Source organism: Chelonia mydas, chromosome 10 (assembly GCF_015237465.2).
Source record: "Chelonia mydas isolate rCheMyd1 chromosome 10, rCheMyd1.pri.v2, whole genome shotgun sequence".
Taxonomy (NCBI): domain Eukaryota; kingdom Metazoa; phylum Chordata; order Testudines; family Cheloniidae; genus Chelonia; species Chelonia mydas.
In genome coordinates this window covers 79,587,383-79,607,648 of record NC_051250.2, presented here as the reverse complement: position 1 = coordinate 79,607,648, position 20,266 = coordinate 79,587,383, and the positions used below count along the sequence as shown (strand labels likewise).

General features: G+C 41.6%; 1 protein-coding gene across 1 annotated transcript in view; it reads right to left on the bottom strand.

Annotated features, from left to right (window-relative positions):
* The window catches only part of PIAS1 (protein inhibitor of activated STAT 1), a 113,596-nt gene extending 93,908 nt beyond the window's left edge, over positions 1–19,688 (bottom strand). Inside the window, exon 1 of the mRNA XM_043523208.1 lies at positions 19,532–19,688. Coding sequence (XP_043379143.1) covers positions 19,532–19,612 — 81 coding nt within the window. The 5' untranslated portion in view covers positions 19,613–19,688. The remainder of the gene's footprint in view (positions 1–19,531) is intronic.
* Between the last annotated feature and the right edge of the window lie 578 nt (positions 19,689–20,266).

Here is a 20,266-nt window from a genome sequence, read left to right as displayed (position 1 = left end):
TCCAGAGACAAAAGGATGGCTCTTGGACTCAGGAGGATCCAGAATTTTCCATAGCACTTATGGATAAGCTGGGTTTCTTTAACACGAGGCATGATAACGTAATGCCTTTTAGAGGGCAAATAAATTACTACTTATGAAAACTTAAAGAAGTTACATAGGTGGTTGCAAAATCAAGCAACTTAAGTGCTGAATGTAGGTTGCACGTGCAACCTCAGCTTGGCTCCCTTATGCCTATGTATTATAATAAACTTTGGTTACATGATCACATGCTATTTTTTCCATATGACCTCTGCCTCATTCAGTGCACAAGATGGACATGCTCATGGAAGGGAATAAAGCAGCTGTTTGAGATTTTATTTTTTAAATTCAGGTAGTGCCCCCTGCCTACTTCAAAGCCTGCAATTAATACAGACTTACTAATTTCTTCATGGTCTTTTCCAGGACACTTGTCACCATAGTATGAGTACCTCACAAACATTCATGACTATCTCCACTGCAAGATAAAAGACCATTAATATCCCTGTTCTGTATATGTGGAAACCATGAGAAAACTTGTCTGAAGCCATACAAGGAATCAGGGGCAGAGCCAGGTTTATTATTCAGTACCTCTTGGATCCCACTCCTGTATTAACCCTTTTCATCTGTGCCATTAGCCAAAATTTGAAGTCTAGCAGTTTGTTTACATTAGGAGGAGAAATTGGATGACTGAGTCAGGTATATCTTTAATGCAATCCTGTTAATTTACCAATAATGTACATAAAAAGCCTTGTTTTCCTGAATGCGGTAGAAATCAAATGGCAGAAGACAGGTTTCTTTGCTCGCAGTCCCAAGCTTCTTTCCAGCCAGCACTTTACCCAAAAGCGTGCTCTCAGGTTTTTCTTAGGGTCACACTACCTGACTGTGTCTCATGCTTCTTTACTCCTTCTCTGTGTGTTCCTCTTATTTCATTTTTCCCCCTCTCTGACACACAACTGCGTGCAATCAAAATCAGTTCCCAGCCCTTGTGTTTAAGTTCAGCCCACAGTGAAGTCCCTCTGCCCAAATAGTTCAGATTCCACAGTGGCCTTACACATGGCCTGTGTTTGGGGTGGTGACTCCTATTGTTCCAGACATCTTAACAAAGGGACCTTTAATTTTTCCCTCATTTAGACTGAATGGAAGGCAGTTATACACTCACCGCTTCAAAGAGGTTTTTCTCAACATAAATGTGCATTTCTCCTGACCTCACTGTCTTATTGCAGAGGTTCTGAGCATCCACAGCTCTCATTGTCTTCAATTGCAGTTCTGATTGTTTGGCTTTTCGCCACATCAAGCCCCCAGGTGTCTTGAGTCAGGCTCCCAGAAAAATAAGGAACAATTAGTGGTCATTTGACAACGTTTTGGGATAAATTACTTGCTCAGCGTCACATTGGAAGACTGTGGTAGAGGCTGAGATAGAACTGAATCCTGTGTGCCAGCCACAAAAGCATCTGTTCTCTTCCTGCTGCAGCTCCTGCCTTGTTCTCTGCACACCTTCTGACTTCTAGAGCAAATGAGGCACACAACAGTTGAGTCTCCTGTAGGCTATGATATTTTAGTCTTATTTCAGTTGTTGGGTTTAGTGGGCGGGTGCTAACCGGTGGCCTGTGGTATACAGGAGGTCAGACTACATGATCTGGAGGGCCCTTCTGGCCTTATACTTTAGTCTCCATGGGTATATCTACACAGAAAAGAAGAAGAAAAAAATAACCCACACCCTGCAGCAGTGAGTCACAGAGCTCAGGTCAACTGACTCAGGCTGGTGGGGCTGGTGCAGCAGGACTAAAAATAGCATGTAGATGCTGGAGCCCAGGCCCTAAGCCCATCCCCCCCTTGCCAGGTTTCAGAGCCCGCCCGAGCCTGTGCAACTAACCTGCTATTTTTAGCTCAGCAGCGTGAGCCCCACACACATGGGTCAGTTGCTGTGTAGCCAGACCCTAAGGCAGCTTATCTAGCCAAATACAGCCTGCCCTGCTCAATTAGAAATCACTCAACAGTGGTTCCCTGAAGAAAATCGGAAGACAAGGCCCTAAAACAAATTCAAGAGATGTCCTGTCCATCCAGATGTACCATTGTCCCCTCTCCATAGTTAGCTATTTCGGTGGACTAAACCAGCCCCATTTGCAGTACCATATTTTAAGGGATATTATATAATTAAATCATTAACGTAGGAATTATATATAATCCAGTCACTTATTTCTTTCAAAAGACATTTGCCGAGTCCAACATCAACATGCAAATCCCTCTTTCAAGGCTTGTGTCTTAGAGGCTTGTCTCTCCCTTTCCCACACACACACTTAGCTTCCCACTGAACTCCCTGGATTTTAAGCAGGTGCTTTAAGTGCTTTGCTGAATTAGGGCATAATGCCATCAAGCTTGAGATGGAGCCAAAACCTGCCTATAGTCCTCTCAAGACATGCAACCTTGCTTTTAATATTAGTTATTATTAATATTGACTATAGCCTGTATGAGGAGCTTCCTCAATTGTAGGAAAGAAAGGAAGCAAGTATAAATGGAAGAGTAAAGAAAGTTCAAATGCCAGACACTGGATTATCTCTGAATACAGTGTATTCATGTGTACTTTGTACCTTTTTAGATCTAGGTGTTGATCTCTTGTCAATGAAAAGGCAATTGACCTTAAAAAAAACAAAAAAAAAAAAACACACACACACACACACACACACACTCCTTATAAACCAGAGCTTCTTGTAATACCCAGTAAAAGAATTTGCAACAATCACTTCATCCTGACCGATGGGGGTTGGTGGAAGGAGATTGTGTTGTACCCAGTGTTAAATAAAAGCACAACCCTTTCTGAAATGACAAGCAGCTGAACCATTAACATAACACATTGCTACTTACACCAAAGTATTTAGCTTTTTTGACACCTTCTGCGTCCTCCTGCAGACAAAGCTGATACAGATCCATTATTTCTCAGTTTGGCCTTAATAGAACTACATTTTAGTTTTACAAATACCATATATCCTTGAGTATAAATGAAAAACATTTTTAAACATATGGGTAAGGGCTGTTTATACGCAACTAATTTGGGCTCCTCTTTCCCCCTCAGATGTAGGGGTTGGGATTAGTGGGCGAGAAAAGGCTTTGTCGACACACTGAGGATTTTCAGAGAGTCCTGCATGGGTACTCTAACATGGCTGCAGCTCCACTGGTAGTATTAATGGTGGAGCACTAGTGTAGACTAGCCATCGGTGTTTGTGCCTCCATGTCACTTAGACCTGCATTTGATATTGCAAGTGGCTCATAAACCAAGCTAGTAAAAAAACTTTTAAATGGTTTCCATTTTTCAGGGTTCAGAAATGAAACAAATCTCTTGTTTTTCTTAAAAAATGAATTTTCCAAAAAAAAATCAGGTTTTAGAAATTTCATATACTAAAAATCTTGAATGTTCATTCCCCTCCTTTTTTTATTGCCATAGTGCAATAAAATATCCAGAGTCCACCCTTACCACCACCACCCCAAACATTTTCATTTTGCTACTCTGAAACTTTTCCAAACTTCCTCAACTTTGTAAAAGTTGAGTAGCAGAGTTAGTTTCATTTTTCCTTTTCTACTCTTCCCCCCCCCAACATTGAGGAAGTTTTGAAAAGTTAGGTTTAGTTTCAATGAACTGGGAAATTTTAAAAAAAATCCAAACAGCTTCTCATGAAAATTAAGGTTGTTGGGGTTTTTTTCTTTTTAATTTAAAAAAAGGACTTTCATCAGAATGTTTCCAACAACAAAAACTCCCAGCAGCTCTAATTGTAAGCATTTTTGTGAGTAAAAAAGTTGATTCTTGAAAACCAGTTATGCTGTTTTTTAGTATCAATACAACTTCAGCACGTGCCATCATAAACAGACTCATCATAAATATATCCTGGGTTTAATCAGCTGACACGCTGCTGAAAATGTGTGCTGGTCTACACTGACCGCTAAGGTGTAGTCTGCATGGGATCATCGGACTCATTTGTTGAAAATCATATACAGACAACATTTTGTAATATAGATAAGCTCTGTGGGTATATACAGTAGGTCAATAGGGCTAGCTGAGTGACATAGGTAACTTACCCCTGTGCTCTGCTCAGGGAGGTGGGAGCACTGCAGAGGTATATATATATAATAGATCCAGTGGCTAGCATAGGTGACCAATGGGCTCTCCCCAGTGAGCACCAGGTTTGTTCTATGCTGGAGGCCTGATTCTCCTCCCACTCATGCCAGTGTAAATCAGTAGTGACTCCACTGAAGTTAACAGACTTCCACTGTGGTAAAACCTATGAGAGGGGAAAATCAAGCTCCCTAGTCTTGCTCCCCCACACTAGTGAGAGATGGGAGTATTATGCAGACAGTTAACATACCAGGTTTCATCCTCGTCTAGCCCCGTTAACAGCAGCAAAGTCACAGGCAAAGCTCCTGCTCTCTTTTACTCACCCTATATTAAGCCTTGGAATTGCAGCATATTGTAGTGGGAATGACCATTATAGGTAAGGTTGCCTCACAGTCTGTTTTAACACTCTGTTTGGATCAATTTAGGAGTTCCTGACACTGTCCCCTTTCTCACTTTCCAGGCTTGATTTTTGCCCAAAGATGAAGTAAAAACCAGTTAGTCCACTTTTGAGAATTTTTTGTTTTACTCACTCTGATTCCCATTCGAAACAAACAATTGCAACTTATTTTTCTAACAGTGGTACAGTTGGAATGTGTGGGCATATAGAACATTAAAATTTGGCATTGAAATAGGGGTTATTGAGAAGTAGTATGTAGAAGAGCATTCTGGTGAAAATTGCTTTGATACACAAGCAGATCTGTGAACCAGTCACCGTGTCAGATAAACCAAGTCCATTCAACTCTTTCTATAGAAAGTAGATGTGGAATTCCACAATATGCTACAGCTTAGGTTTAACCACACAGGACTAATAGTGAAGTTTTGCTGGCATATACAAACCACCTAAATTCACTACTAAATGAGTTAATTGTCTCATCCCTTGCACTGGGGCTAAGGAAGGGTATGTTCCTAGTTGAAAAAAGAAAAAAAAAAAAACCACCACAAAAAAAAGAACATTCAATCCATGGCTGCTGGCTAAATTATTAAAGCCTGACAGAGAGAATTTGTTATATAGAAAACCTAAGATATATTGGACCATGTTGCCAATGAAAATTATGTAAATATACAAGAGTGAAAAATATTACAAGGCACTGCATATATGTATCTAAGGTTGTAGAAAAAGTTTTATATTGCATTACTTGAGAAGGGTGTAGTGTCTGATCATGTAATTAAAGACGATTGTAACTCTGGCCTCTTGTGAGAATGTATTACAAGGTCGTATGGGCAACCTTCATTTTGGGCCTTCCTCCTGCAACTTAATGTTCTTTTCACATAGTTTTTTTGAGTAGCTATATTTTGTAATGCCAGAGACTCCAAACCTACCTACATCGAGGAGACTCCAAACCGAGCTCCATCAAGGTGCGATGGGAAAAGAGAAAGCTTTCAGCTCAATTTTTGTATTTAAACTTTTGCACATTTGATGTTACTTGAATGCTGTGCGTGTGTTTGTATTTTCTCTGCCTGAATTACAGGCATTCCAATTCCAACCAACCAGCTCTTCAAGTACAAGTTATTACACCTTCAGGACAACAGTTACATGAAGCACAATTAGCCCATTTTCTATTATTCGTTTAGCCTCTTTTTCCCCTTAATATCACATGGATGAATTTAGTGCTTATGAAAGTGACTATTAGCACCGATTTGACTTGGTCTGTGCCCTGCAAGCTCGCTCATATTGCTCTGCCAGTGTCCCTCCAGCCTGACCTGCCATAATAGCTTTATTTTATGCCTGTCTTGAACAAAATAGACCAGGATAAGGCCCCCAGATTCATGGTCAGTAAGGACCAAAAGCAGGTTGAGAAGACAGGTCTTCCCAAAAAAAAGCCAATATAATTGTCAACTACACCACCTACTTCCCCAGCGATTATCTTCATGTTTGGCTTCTGAATGATTGATTCCTTTAAAGTTCACACACACTTCTGCCCACCTAAAAGGAAGGTTCCCAGGTACAAGAGGAAAGAGATTGGAGGATTATTCGTAGACAAGTAACTGGGGTTCCATGGAAAGGAAAACGAAAGTCTTGACTAATTATTTAATGTATAAGGTCCATAATCCATGCAATTCAAAGACTATTTGTACTAGATGGACATCAGGCTACAGGGAAACTACCTTCTCCATTGACAAGGAAGATGAATAAATCACTTCCTGCCAGCATTAGCTGAGAAAATAATGGGCTGTATCCTGCAGGCTTGATAGGTTTTACTCAGATTTTATTCCAGAAAACTCCCGTTGGTGGGTGGATATAATAAGGATTTAGCCCTCTACAGGGTTCATAACTCTACAAGCTTTTATTAGCCCTGACAAGGAAAGAGTCATTTTTTAGGAAGAATTTTAGGAATGCTTTCTTCAGGAAGGACAAGCACTGATTCTTGAGATATTTGGCTATACATGTAAGAGCATTTTCTGCTCCGCCTGGATGGAATCCAGCTTTTGTCAACAAAATACAGCTTCACTGGGCTGCAAATGTCTCAATGTTATTTTTATCATTACTTTATTATCGAGTCTCATACCATAGATGTAATGCAAGAAAAAAAGGGGGAAGATAAACGTGAAACAATTGCAATGGGCCATAACCAATTTACAATGAAGTTTAAGATGGAGTATGAGTCTCAAAGCTCAATACAAACTAGGGGACTGGATGGCTCAGAGGACTGGAATTGTCCTGGAACAAGCAAGAAGTTGCAAGGAAAAGCGTGGAAAACTGCAGGACGTTTCCTCCGATTTTAGCTGAAACATTGAGGGAATTGTCTTAGTTTGGGAAGTATGATGTAATGCTTCCCAGGGGTATCCAGGTCTGTGAAGCACCTTGCTAGCACCTGCCCTTAGTGTGAGGAAGCTTGTCTGTACCTGCTAGACATCTGCTACCGGCCAAGGGAAACGTAAGCGCTCCCCATTAGGTCTACACAGGCCCTGTTTCTTCTCTACAGGTTAGCAACAGGCCCATTCCAATAGTCTCCCTGTAGCATCCAACCTCTGAGTATCCAGTGGACCACAGTATTCCCAGATTCACTGCTTCCAAAGAAACAGCACAGTCCAACTTATCAGTTCCACTTCAAAACACACAGCACTTAGATAGGTTTATAGTGAAATCAAGTATAAGGCTATTTATCAAAGTGCAGAGATTCAAGTAACAGCAAGTAGAAGCATTGGAAACAAATGGTTACACATGAAACAAAATCATAACATTCTATAGCCTAGACTTGATTACCTCGATATTCTCATGGCTTGTAGGGTATTGCTTACCCAAAGTCCTTGCAGCGTTTTGCAGCTAGACTTGAGACAGACATGCTGACAGCTTATCTCCTAGGTGAAGGACACAGTGCATTCCTTTACCTCCCAAGATATACAAGTCTCATCCATTGTCTTTATTCATAAATAGGACACTCCCCCATTCTGTTTTGTTTCTTTCTGTAGATTTTATTTCTTGTAGCTATATCAGCATTTTGACTGGCACTTGACTCAGTCTGCAAATAGCCCTCCAGGATGAGGCAGACAATACTTCTGTGTCTGGTTAAATGTGTAAGTGTCTGTTGGCTCCTGCCTCAAAGAAACCTGCCCCAGACATGTCACTTCCTGGTGACCTACCTTAACTCCAAGACCTTAAGAACACAGTTTTCATTATAGATAGAGAACTTCATAATCACTGCAAAAAGGATAATATTTAAGATGACCAGCAGGCTACTGGCTCTCCCTAGAGACCTCACATGCCACCCTTTTGTGAACTACTATATACACACATATGTATTAGGTACTATGAACTACTCTATCTGACCAAGGGGATCCCTGTAAAATCCCTATACAACCTCTGTGCCTTCTGGCACCAAGAGATCCCTGGGTCATACTGTGGTCCTGATTCATCATTGCTCAGCACCTTGTGCTGTCATTTAAACCAATGCAAACTCAGTACTATTCTGCCAGGACAGCATTTTATATCCACTTTGCACAGGGAAAAACAACTGTACAAGATGGCGGAGAGTCAGGTCCTGTAACAAGTCTTTTCTTCTTTTAAGAGTCTATATTAGCCTTTTCCCCTACAATTCCCCACTGTTGCTATTATCCATACCGATCCACTGAAAACAATGTTAGGAGCATGAGGGTAGATACAGCGCTGTCAGCCACCAGTATTTTAACCACCATGCTGTCTAGACCTGCTCATAGCAGAGTTAGATGACACTCTGGTTTAAGTGCCAGCAGCCAGCCAGTGGAAGATATATGATGCAGCTACAGAATTACCTTTGAAAAGCACTGACATTCTCAATTGTTAGGACATTCCTGTTTTAAAAGAATTGCTTTACCCTAAAGAGCACTGCAAATGAAGCTGAGTTACAGTAGCAAGAAGGGTTGATTTCAAACAGTTTATATAAAAAACAGAGCTAATTATACTGTAGTAATTACCTGAAAAGGACATGTATGTTGTTTTTCCACCAGTCAGTACTACTATTTTTGAACTTTGCTTTGTTCTCCTGGATTGTTGGAGTCATGCTATCGCCAAATGTCCTTCCAATCTCACCATTAACATGCAGCATCCCAAATACAGCCATTTCCTGACGAAGTTCAGTTGCAGATTGTGCTGGTTTATTCAAAATCTTTCGTGCTTAATTTCACTTCCCTCTTCAGCATATCCTCAGCACCTCACTTTTGGAAAATGTTTGTGCAAATAAAATATTTCTAACAAACATTTTAGTCCAGACTATATAAGATGGTAACTTTGCTACTAGATTCTAGAAATAGCACCCAATGGGGATTTACTCCTGTCTGTCAGAAGATACATTTGTATACCCTTCAATTATGTTCTTCTGTTAATTGCCCCTTTCTTGCCAGCATTTTTCTGGATAATAGAGGTCTCACCACCCTCTTGTAATTTCAATGAGAAAAGAATTTTAAACAAGATTAGACAATGCAGAATATCTAGTAATAAGAATCTTGATCAAGCTTGCTTGGTATGACCCTGATCCTACCTCCAACAAAATTATTGCCTCCATGAAGAGCAGGAATAATTGTGATTTATAAGAGTTGTTTTCTCTCTCTCTCATTTTAGGTATGTGTTATTGATGTCTGTGATTTTTCAGTAGCAGCCAGTAAAAGCAACCAACCAATGAAAGCAAGCACTGCAAACACGGTCATCACAACGCTCCCAAGAGGGGAATGTTGTCCAGTGGCAAGAACAGGGAAGTGGGAGTCAAATCTTTGAATCTTTCCTAATTGTCCCACTGACTCGCTATCCAACTTTGAACAAGACATGCCTCACATTACTCTTTTGTAAAATGGGGATAATCATGTTTATCTCATGTTGAGATCAATAATTAACATCTGAAAAATGCTTTGAGGTTCTTGGATGAAAAGTGGTCGAGTTGGAATGCCTGCAACATTCAAATAAATAGCAATAACAACATGTATTGCATCTAGTGCCTTCATCTTCAAAGTTCTTTACAAATGTTAATGAATTAACAAAGAGAAAAATATCAATAAAGATCATATTTACCCATTAAAATTATTCTCCCAAAGCATAAATAAGTACATCTGCCTCCAAGGCAAAAATAATTTAAAGAAAACCTAAATGCCAACTCCAGTATCAAAGTGTAAATCCCCAGTGGCATCATCCATGGAAAATCTACTTTGAACTAAGGATTATTAGTTTATACTTTTAATTAAGATAATTGGACACTGGGCCCAATCCTACAACCACCTAGATCAGTGTGAGTTTTTATAATTGACTTCAGGGAGAGCAAGATTAGGCTGTCAGTGAGGAAAACAAAGAACATCAGGCTGGCCCAGTGGTCTGGTATCTTGGTGCCCTGCACTATAGAGTTTCATTGTATTGAAGTGTGCCGGAATAAGGCTGCTTGCCTGCTGGCTCTCTCCATCAGGGACCCTACCAAAGAGGAGATAGCTATTCTCAGGAGCCTGACACAGTGAGCAAAATTGTAAATAAACATATGCTTGTTGTGTCTATGGAATAATGAATCAGAAAGCTGAGGAAACACTGCATGAGAGACATTCTAGAGCCAACATTCAGACACTGTATTCTTAAAAATTCCCCAGTCTGAGTGTCGAACAAAAGAGGTAAGAAATCATAACGCACAAGACTAACATTAAAACCATTCTTGTAAAGAGCTGCACATTGCGGGGGGTTTTCTTCTGAAATTCCATATTCCAGCTGGCACTAAATGAAATATGCTGTCATTGCAGGAGAACAAAAATCTGTCAAATTTACTGAAGAGTTCATAGGAAACTAGACCATCAAAATGTATGTTCAGCAATTTTAAACCAATACTTAAAGAAGGTGTTTCCTTATATTTTCCCTGCTGTGCCCTTCATCTCTGTCTGAGCCTCCTTACTCATAGATTTCAATTGCCACCTTTAAATAAAAACAGAAAAATTCTGAGCAAAGAAAATAATGACCACAGAGAGTTTAACACATTTCTATAGATCTTTACTACAGAGATTACAATATGTCAATGACATTCCCTATGACCGTGCACCCTAACATACATTCCAGAATGTAATGGACTATCACAGATTTTTATAAAATCTGTTTCTTACTCCATATACTGTGCAAGTCATTTTAGGCAGCACATCAGTGTTCAATAGAAATACTTCCTTTTAGCGTATTCTCAATGATTGGCAATATGAACTTGCCAGAGGTGTCCCCCACAAAACCTAAGCTGCTCTCTAACCTTTTCTGCCTTTCTGTGAAGAAAAGTCATCTGAAAACGCATTTTGTAGTCTAGTCTTGTTAATTTCATATGGTTGTTTCTCCAAAATGGGCTGAAGGCTCTACAAAGACTCAGGGATTAAAATGTCCCAGTTAATCAATTGCACAATGGCAAGCAGGCAAAGCTTCAAGTGTGTTTGTTTGGTTTTCGGATAGAAATCACATATTACCTTTGGGAAATACTCCTATTACTTCTGTTAACCATAGTTTTTGGTCTCCTTTTGTTGAACTGGGAGGCAGGAATGAGGTTTTTTGGTTGTTTTTGTTTTTTACATCACATACTCATGTGTCACTGTTGCACTAACCTTGCAGTTATTATATATAATGCTACATATTATTACTGAAAGTATTTTACAAACTTTAATTAATCCTCAACATCCCTAGATGGAAGGCAAGGACCCAATTAATTGTATATCATTATTGTCATAGCCCCAAAAGGCTGGCACATTTAAACTTGGGTAATTCCTTGTAGGACAGACATTGTGTGGACTGAAGACAAAACTTCTGTTAATAAATATGCCATTGCTACAGAATGTTTCAGATCGGAATGCATTTTAACAGCACAAACCAGACTTGGATCTCAGGACAAACAGCCAAGAGATCTCTCTCTCATCATGTGCTCTTAGAATAATCTTCTGCCTCTCTTCTAGCTCCACACAGTTCCTCTGTTTGCAATCCTCAGCTCCTAACACAAAGGACTCTTTGTCTGTAACTGTGCCCCAAACACATAAGTAGTGTCTGTTCTTGGCCATATGCTTTCAGATGGACTGATGGGATTCCAAGCTATATTTCCACAGTATGCATCCGATGAAGTGAGCTGTAGTTCACGAAAGCTTATGCTCAAATAAATTGGTTAGTCTCTAAGGTGCCACAAGTCCTCCTTTTTTTTTTGCAGATACAGACTAACACGGCTGTTACTCTGAAAGCTATAAACAGGACAGTCCGGGCCAATGTTACATGACTAGGATCACTGGCAGATGCTGTAGCTGCCAAGATTTACCACTGGCACTATTCCATTGGCAGAAGGAATGCTGGAAGCTGTGCAGCAAAGAGTGCCTGAGCCTTGTCTACACTAACGCTGGCACTGCTGCCACCACTGCTGGTGCTGTGTCAGTGGTGAACTCTAGCTCTAAAGCTTACTAGAGTAGACAAAGCCTAGAGGAGCTAATAGAAGAGAGGAGCTATAATGGGTCATTACACAAAGTAAAATTATTTCCCCATGTTTATTCCCCCCCTCACTGTTCCTCACACGTTCTTGACAACTGCTGGAAATGGCCCACCTTGATTATCACTACAAAAGGTTGGGGGTTTTCTCTCTCTCCTGCTGGTAATAGCTCACCTTACCTGATCACTCTCATTAGTATGTATGGTAACACCCATTGTTTTATGTTCTCTACGTATATAAAATCTCCCCACTGTATTTTCCACTTCATGCATCTGATGAAGTGAGCTGTAGCTCACAAAAGCTTATGCTCAGATAAATTGGTTAGTCTAAGGTGCCACAAGTCCTCCTTTTCTTTTTGCAGATACAGACTAACACGGCTGCTACTCTGATAACTGGTTTGACGACACCTATTTTATCCCAGACTGACCCATCTTAAAAAACAGTCGTTCCTCAAACTGACTCAATAGTGCTAATGCACACTACAGTTAAAACCATGCAAGCAGCATCCCAGGAAACTCAGAGTGGCTAACTCACAACCCCAGCATGGTTTCCTTGATCAACATAGTTACAGTAAAAATAAGAATACTCTTGTATATTGCACTTTCCATTGTTAGAGATCAAAGCACTTGAACAATGGTGATCACAGTGTCATTGTCCCCATTTCACAGAGGGAAACTGAGGCAGAGGGGAGGTCGTTTGCCCAAGGTCACCCAGCAGGCCAGGGGCAGAGCCAGTTAATTGAGCCCTGGCTTCCTGAATCAAGTGCTCCAGCCACCAGACAATATTGCCTATCATGTCTCAAACTACCTAGCTGGGTAGATTATAGTGGGATATCCACAATGGTCAGGGAAGCCCTGTTTGAATCAAACTAGCAGTTGAAGTGTTTGAACCCAGCATCTTACTAGCATGGGGGACAGAGCTTAAATTCTTAAAATTTGTGCTCCACTGAAGTCAAGCTTGTTCCTCACTCTTGTCAGAGTGCCCTTCGTTTTCCAGCAGAAATGGACGTTGGATTCTGGAATGGCTCCAGGCCCAAATTCTTCCTTATCTTTGATTATTTCTTTCCCCATTTTTCCACACCATACTGCACAATGCAGCTTGGCTCAAAGTAAAGCATGGGATTGGTTTAACCAGTATAGATCTCCTGCTGGTGTCTTCCAACCTACCAAAGTGGAAGGAAGGGAGAAAAATACAAATAGTTAGTAGCCTTCGCTAAATTTTCACTTTGATATTGGAGGCTCTCTTTTCATAAATATTTGTGTGCTTGTTTTAAAACACTGCAGACGTTTGTGAATGATTTCATTTCACCATCACTGCCCAAACTGTTGAACCCGGAGTTGTTGTGGGAGTTCGCAAGTTGAGCCTGAGCATTTACTGGTGCTCCAGATGGGGGGATGCAAGGGAAAAGAGTTTCTTATCTGCCAGGCAGCATGTTATCTAAGTCAGCCAGCTGTGCTGGCAGAGAGAGGGCTGGGGGATGGACAATGTAAGTGTAAGTGAAGACACGGCATTCCAGGAGGAGAATGGGCAGAAAAGGAACTTTCCAAACAGTATGTTGCTGTTATCTGTGTCTACAAGCTGCACTGATCATGGGCATGAGGGGAAGAGAGTTAAGCTGAGCATTGTCACTCCATCCAAAGTCACCAGCAACTCCTGACACTCCAACAATCCATCACCTTATTTTTAAATGACACAGTCAAAGCAAGCCCACTCCTGCAGTCTCACATAAGCCTTCCAATTAAACTAAATGGGATTGCTCATAGAATCGTAGGACTGAAAGGGACCTCGAGCGATCATCTAGTCCAGTCCCCTACACTCAAGGCAGGACTAAGTTCTAGACCATTCCTGACAGGTGTTTGTCTAACCTGCTCTTAAAAATCTCCAGTGACGGGGATTCCACAACCTAAGTTCCCTCTAAGCTGCACGGCCGCGCAGCTGCCTATTAAGCCCTGCGCAGGGGCTCAGGGCTGCGGTGGGGAGAGGAGCCCCTCCCCGCCAGCACGGCACGGACCTGCCCGATTTGCTGCAGCCAGGGGAGAGAAGCCTCTGCCTTGGCCCAGCCCAGCCCCACCGGAGCTGCCGTGGTGAGGTGCCTCTCCCCAGGCCCCGAGCTGCTGTGGTGAGAGAGTCCTCTCTCCTGACTGCAGCCTCGGGGCAGCCTGCACCCTAAACCCCACATCCCTGGCCCCTGCTCCAGAGTCCACCCCAACCCTCTGCCCCAGCCCTCAGCCCCTCCCACACTCCAAACCCTTTGGCCCCACCCCCACTATATGAATTTTGTTATGTGCACCAAAATTAAGGTGATGCGTCACACATCACCTCCATATTGGTGGACATAACAAAATTCATTCCACACATGGGCATAAAACATGAGAGGGAACACTGTCCACAGCCTCCCTGGGCACTTTATTCCAGCACTTAACCACCCTGACAGGAAGTTTTTCCTCCTGTCCAACCTAAACCACCCTTGCTGCAATTTAAGCCCATTGCTTCTTGTCCTGTCCTCAGCGGCGAAGGCAATGTGAGACCAGACCCGTGTAAAGAGCTCTGGAACACACTCAAGCATTGGTGTTCTTGACTACCAACACGGGAAGGACCACGTTCAGGTTTCTTTGAAAAGGTAGAAATAGGCATGCCCCTCACACTCTACAGGTATATCCACCATTGTATGGGGAAGACCCTTCTGCCCCTGCCGAGTCACCAGCGTCCATCAGAAAGCATCCTGTCCGCCAGCTTATCGATTCCACCAACTTAGTCCTTAATGCGCAGCTTCAGCTCCTGAGGAAGGCAGTTCTTCAACGAATGCCAAACCAGCTCCACAGGGTTTGAGTTCTGGAAATGGCTATAGGATGGCAAGTTGATTAAAATCCCCCTAGTCCATGTTCTAACACACTGCTTTGGAAGAGGGGTCTTTTAGGCTTCATGAATGCTGCAGAATCAACAAGCCTGTTTGCAGTGGGCAAATTTCCCCCCAAAATTCTATCCCAGAGGCTGGTTGGAGCTAGTGTAGATCAGGCTAATGGCAGCTTGAATCCAATTTTTGTAGAATCAGTTTTGAAGCCAGTATTATATATGCGCCACCTTCTTTCAGCTGTTACCATAACCCTGGTGTGTTGCTTCTAACTGTGGTAGATACACAGTTTTCAAAAAGATATGTGATTACAGTGGATCTTATAGATCCTGATCCTTGAAGTGATGTCCCTGTGGCAAAGCAAGGGAGCCAGTGGAAGAATTAGGATTAGCGCCCCCCCCACCCCCCCAAGAGTTGGGTGAATTCCTCCCTCCTCCCAGAAAAATCTCTTCAATCAAAAGAAAAATGGTTTATTTTGTTTGAAATGTTCTGGTTTGAAAAAAAAAAGTCAGAAACATTTTAAAAAGAAAACTGAACATTTTTTCAATCAAAAATGGATTTCAAAAACCCCAAATGTCTCCGTTATTCAGAGGAAACTATTTGCAGCATGTTTAGAAAGGGAAAAAAAGCCACCATTAAAAATTCCTGCAACAAACAATTGGCACTTTTTGGCCGGTTGCACTCCTGGAATTCCTGAACATCCCGTCCCGTGTTCCCATCTGAGCTCCCTCTAACAACACACACAAATATTCTTGTGGCAATGGTGACACTATGGAGAACACTATCGACCAAATTTTGCCCTCACCAGTATAGATATTACATATCTGTTAATATAAATGGGAGCCTGGTATGTGAATTTGAGGACAGAATTTGGGCCTTTGCCTACTGAACCCCTCTGTGGGAAGAAGACAATTAGGTAAAATTGACACCATGAAAAGCTAAGGACCAGGAAACAGAAACAAAAAGAAGAAGAAATCTTTGTTACTCCTGCCACGTTCAACACTAATGTAATAGTGTCTCATGATATAATGCTTAGGTCTTGATTTAAGTACCCTATGCCTAACCTCACAGTGTTCAGCACACTATGTTCCACAACAAATGGAAGTGAGTTGTTATCGGTTAATTAGAGTCTGTTCTTTATCAGTTCTGTGAAGTTACAGAACTTACATTTATGTACAGATTCTGCTTTTATTAGAACCAGTCAACAGTGAAAGTCTGTTACCAGCACTGGAGCTGTACTATGGCACAGTAAAAGCCATAATCCCCGAAGCCTGAGACTCATGCACGGTACAGGGCATATTAACAAATCTCCCTCCATATCATGTACCCTGGAAGAATCTGTGGAGGATGAAATGATGGAGATTATGGCCACATGACCATGCTTCTCTTCAACGCTCAGTTCTCAGTTTTTGCCACCACTGTGCCACACATCATTTGGAGGAGTCCGTTCCTTCTAGTGTTTTAGTAAGATGGAGGTTCCCCTGTCAGTGAGGTAGAACCATCCATAAAATTAGAAAGAGAAAAGGCCAATGCAGTTATCCAGTCCATATCCCCACCTACATTTTCAATAATTATGGACCAGATTCCACAACCCTTCCTCAGACTGAGTAGGTTTTACTCATGCAAGCAAGCAGTCCCACTGCAGGATCATGTAAATACAGCCACCAAACTGAAATTTGATCTTTTTATAGTCCATTTACCTTCTGCTGCAACCTCTTCCATCTTGCCGAGTTGATGACGTGTGATTTCATCCCATTGAAGCTGTAACTCTTTGCTTATCTAAATCTTATAGGAGGTCTTCCAGCAGCAATGATAACTGGGTGTAACTGATTCAAAAGGCATCCATTGAGCTCAGGCAGGCCACTTGGTCCCACAAGAAAATGACAAAGGCCATTACTTGGGCTCACAACACCATTGCAGACGCATTCGGAGATTCGGGGTGAAGTCTCATGGACTTTGGGGGGGGGGGGGGAGGGGGGACAAGATTTCACACAGCATTCACAATCACAATCCTTCATGCTCTTTCTGTACCAGGCCCTTCAGATTTTATTACATTTTTGGGGCCACATTCTACTTGTCCAATAGTCCCATTAACTTCCTTGGGACTATCAGTATGAGTAACATGAGACATGTCTGGCCCAACATTCCTTTTCATGAACTTTGTTCTGCTGCTCTTGAGTTAATAGCTGCTCACAGAGTTCTTTATGAGGCTCTGGGCTTTTAGCCATTCTTGTTGCTCAGAGCGGCCTTTGCCTATGGACGTTATTTTAGCCAGCTCCACTGGTTTTTCTAAAACTGAGCTCCAGAAACATCTTAGAATGTGGTTCTGATTTGCCACATCTGTTATTTTTATGTATTGTTTTAGTCCACACAGATTTATAAGAGGTGTTACGTAACTTCGCATTGTGTCACATCATTCAACATATTTCCACAATTAGAAGCCCACATGTACATTCAAGCATGAGCCTGCCCCAGGTTTGTACATCTTTTAGCCCAGCCAGCCTGGGATACAAAGATGAGCTGTGACTGTGGTTTTCTTGTTTTTCCCCAGGAACTAGACTGTCATTTACTAATGGCCAAGTGCAACTGTGATATGTGCCTCATGGATCACTTTTGCATTTGCATTAAAAAAAACAAACACCCATATATTGCTTGAATCATGCACACTGTTGAACAAGAAACATTTTGCTATGCAAGCACAAGTAGACATTTATCCATGGGATTGAACCATCTCTTTTATGTACACTAATGAGCTCATGTTACAGAAATATTTTAACATTATAAATATTACTCTTATGAGAAAAAAATATATTTGCGCTCAAAATCTATTTAAGGGTTGGTATAAATAATGAACAAGTCCTGTTTTACAGAAATGAAATGGAACATTCCTGTTGGCATTCACTAGTAGCAGCATGTTGTATGGTCATTCTCATAATAAGTGTTTTTCATCTTCAGAACGCTGCGCAAACAGTAACTAGTCAATCCACACAACCCGCCTGTGAGGTAGCTGCAGATATGTAAAGTTTTGCTTATAAATGCAATAATACATTTACAATCTGGGAAACAAGCTTTGATGAGTCGGAGGCAGTCCAGAGAGCACGACTGCCTGATCTGAGTGGGAGTTTGGTGCCAAATCTGATGAACTGACATAGCGACTGGCAGAAGAAGTTGATAAATATGGATCCTTCTAAAAGCCTAGCAGTGAAGGGGCTATGGTAAATAGGCTAGATCTCCGAGTAGTGGAGCCCCTGGACCAAGAATCAGTGGCAGCGTCTATAAAGAATCCCATGTAGGAGGATTGTGGAGAGTTCCGCATGCTCTAGTTTGCGATGAAGACAAAGAGAGCTACATTTGCATGTGGTCCGTTTAGTCTTCATGACCAAAATAGCATTCTGCCTTTTGCAAGAGAGTAGAGGGCCAGACTTGGAGCTCAAAGGTGGTGATCAATAACCCAACCACTGATCAAGGGGACAAACTCGGAAAGGAAGCCAAAAACAAAAGACAATAAATGGGCCTAATCTGTGACTACATTAGGTAATACGGACTGAGAGATCGAAAGCCCAAATCAAGGAGACAGGATGGCACACTGCCTCCAATGCCCCAGGTGAAAGGGTAAGTTGGGCATTCTCACCCATTGTACTAATGTAGAACAAATGACATGAATGAAGGAAGAGTCTGTAGAAAACATGGACCTGAATGGAGAGCTCAGAACAGAAGCAATGGAGAGATCTCCTCAGTGAAGCTTCCAGTGCAAAGCATGAGTGTAGAAAAGCAAAGAATGATACAGGAGACCAGTTGACGGGTACACCCATGCTGTAGAATGGAGGGTTTGGGATGCACTGTACCTTGCCTTTGGCAATGAAAGTTCACCTTTTAGGTTAGATGGAATCTATTAAACAGATTGGGGCATTCTGGTCTATCTTGCCACCCAGGCAAGGTGGACTATGTGATAGACGGTCACATTACACCAAAAATCACAACAATATTCAGGTTACTCCCAGTCCCAAAGGTTAGTCACTTACACCAGGTCAACTGAACTCAGATCTCAAAACCAAGGAAAAAACAGTTGTAGCCAACCTTGTAATCAGCTAACTAAAGAAAAGAAATGAAAGTTGTTTTCAAGGTTAAAAACAGGAAACACACACAAATGAGTTACAGTCTTAGATTTAAAAAGATAATATAAGCTTCTATGATAAGCAGCTCTATACCTCATTTAGGGCTGACCCAGGCCAAGCAACATGAGGATCTCTTTATTATGTTTAGGAATCTTTGCCCCTTAGAGTCCAGACAGCAAGAAGATCCTAGTTTCTCCGTGCCATGGATTTTAACCCACCCCCCACCCCAGAATTCAAGATGATGGGATGAGATCATGTGCAGGTTGCCCCTTCCTGGAGGGAGTGGGGAATGCAGCCAACAAGGTCTCTGTCCTTTGATGCTACACAATGTCTTATTTGCCTTCAATGAAGAATCTTGTGTAAAGGACAGGCACTTTGTCTGAATTAATGCTTCTTCTCCTGTTTGGTGACTTACACAATTACAGAGGTTTACAATGCAAACACTGAATATAACTTTATACCATGGCTACAGAAGTTTTAAGTGAGATCAGTATATGCAGCATCCTGCACTATTCATAAGATCTAGACACCAAACACATTCTTACAACTCTAATATTTATCTTACCTGTGGGTTAGTGTTGTTAAGGCCAGACTGGTTTCCAGCTATGCAATTTTCAGTGTTCAGTGAGGGCCTGGGCCTTGGCATGAGCTGGCACCTGGTCTGCCTGCATCACAGGAAGAAGCAGCTGAGCTGCTAACTTCAATCGCTCTTTAAAAATCAGCTGTGCTACCAGAGGGGAGAAGGTTAGCAAAGGTCATACCTATATTTTTGAAAAGGGCACTTGAGTGATCTGGGGAATGTAAGACTATTGCGCTTTGCTTCTGTACCCAGTAAACTCATTGAAAAGAGCACACAAAACAGAATTATAAAATACCTAGATAACCATAATGAGATATGATCTAACCGACATCATGGCTTCTGTGAAAAAAGAAATCATGCCTCACTAATCTAGTCACATTCTTTGAACAGGTCATCAAAATAGTGGGTAAAAACTGGTTGATTTGGATTGTCAAAAAGCCTCTGATAAAGTCCTTAACGAGAGGTTAATCAGGAAACTAAGTAGTCATGGGGTGAGAGAAAGTACTGTCACAGATCAGAAACTGGCTAAGAGGCAGAGAACAAAAGTAGGAATAAGCAATCTGTTTTTCCATGGCAAAAACTTAACAGCAAAGTGCCACAAGGTTCCATTCCAGAACCAGTGTTGATTAATATATTTTTAATTATCTGCAAAATGAGTCATCCATTCTTATTTGTATCCTCTCTAAGATAAATAAGATAAAGATACACTAAATAATGAAG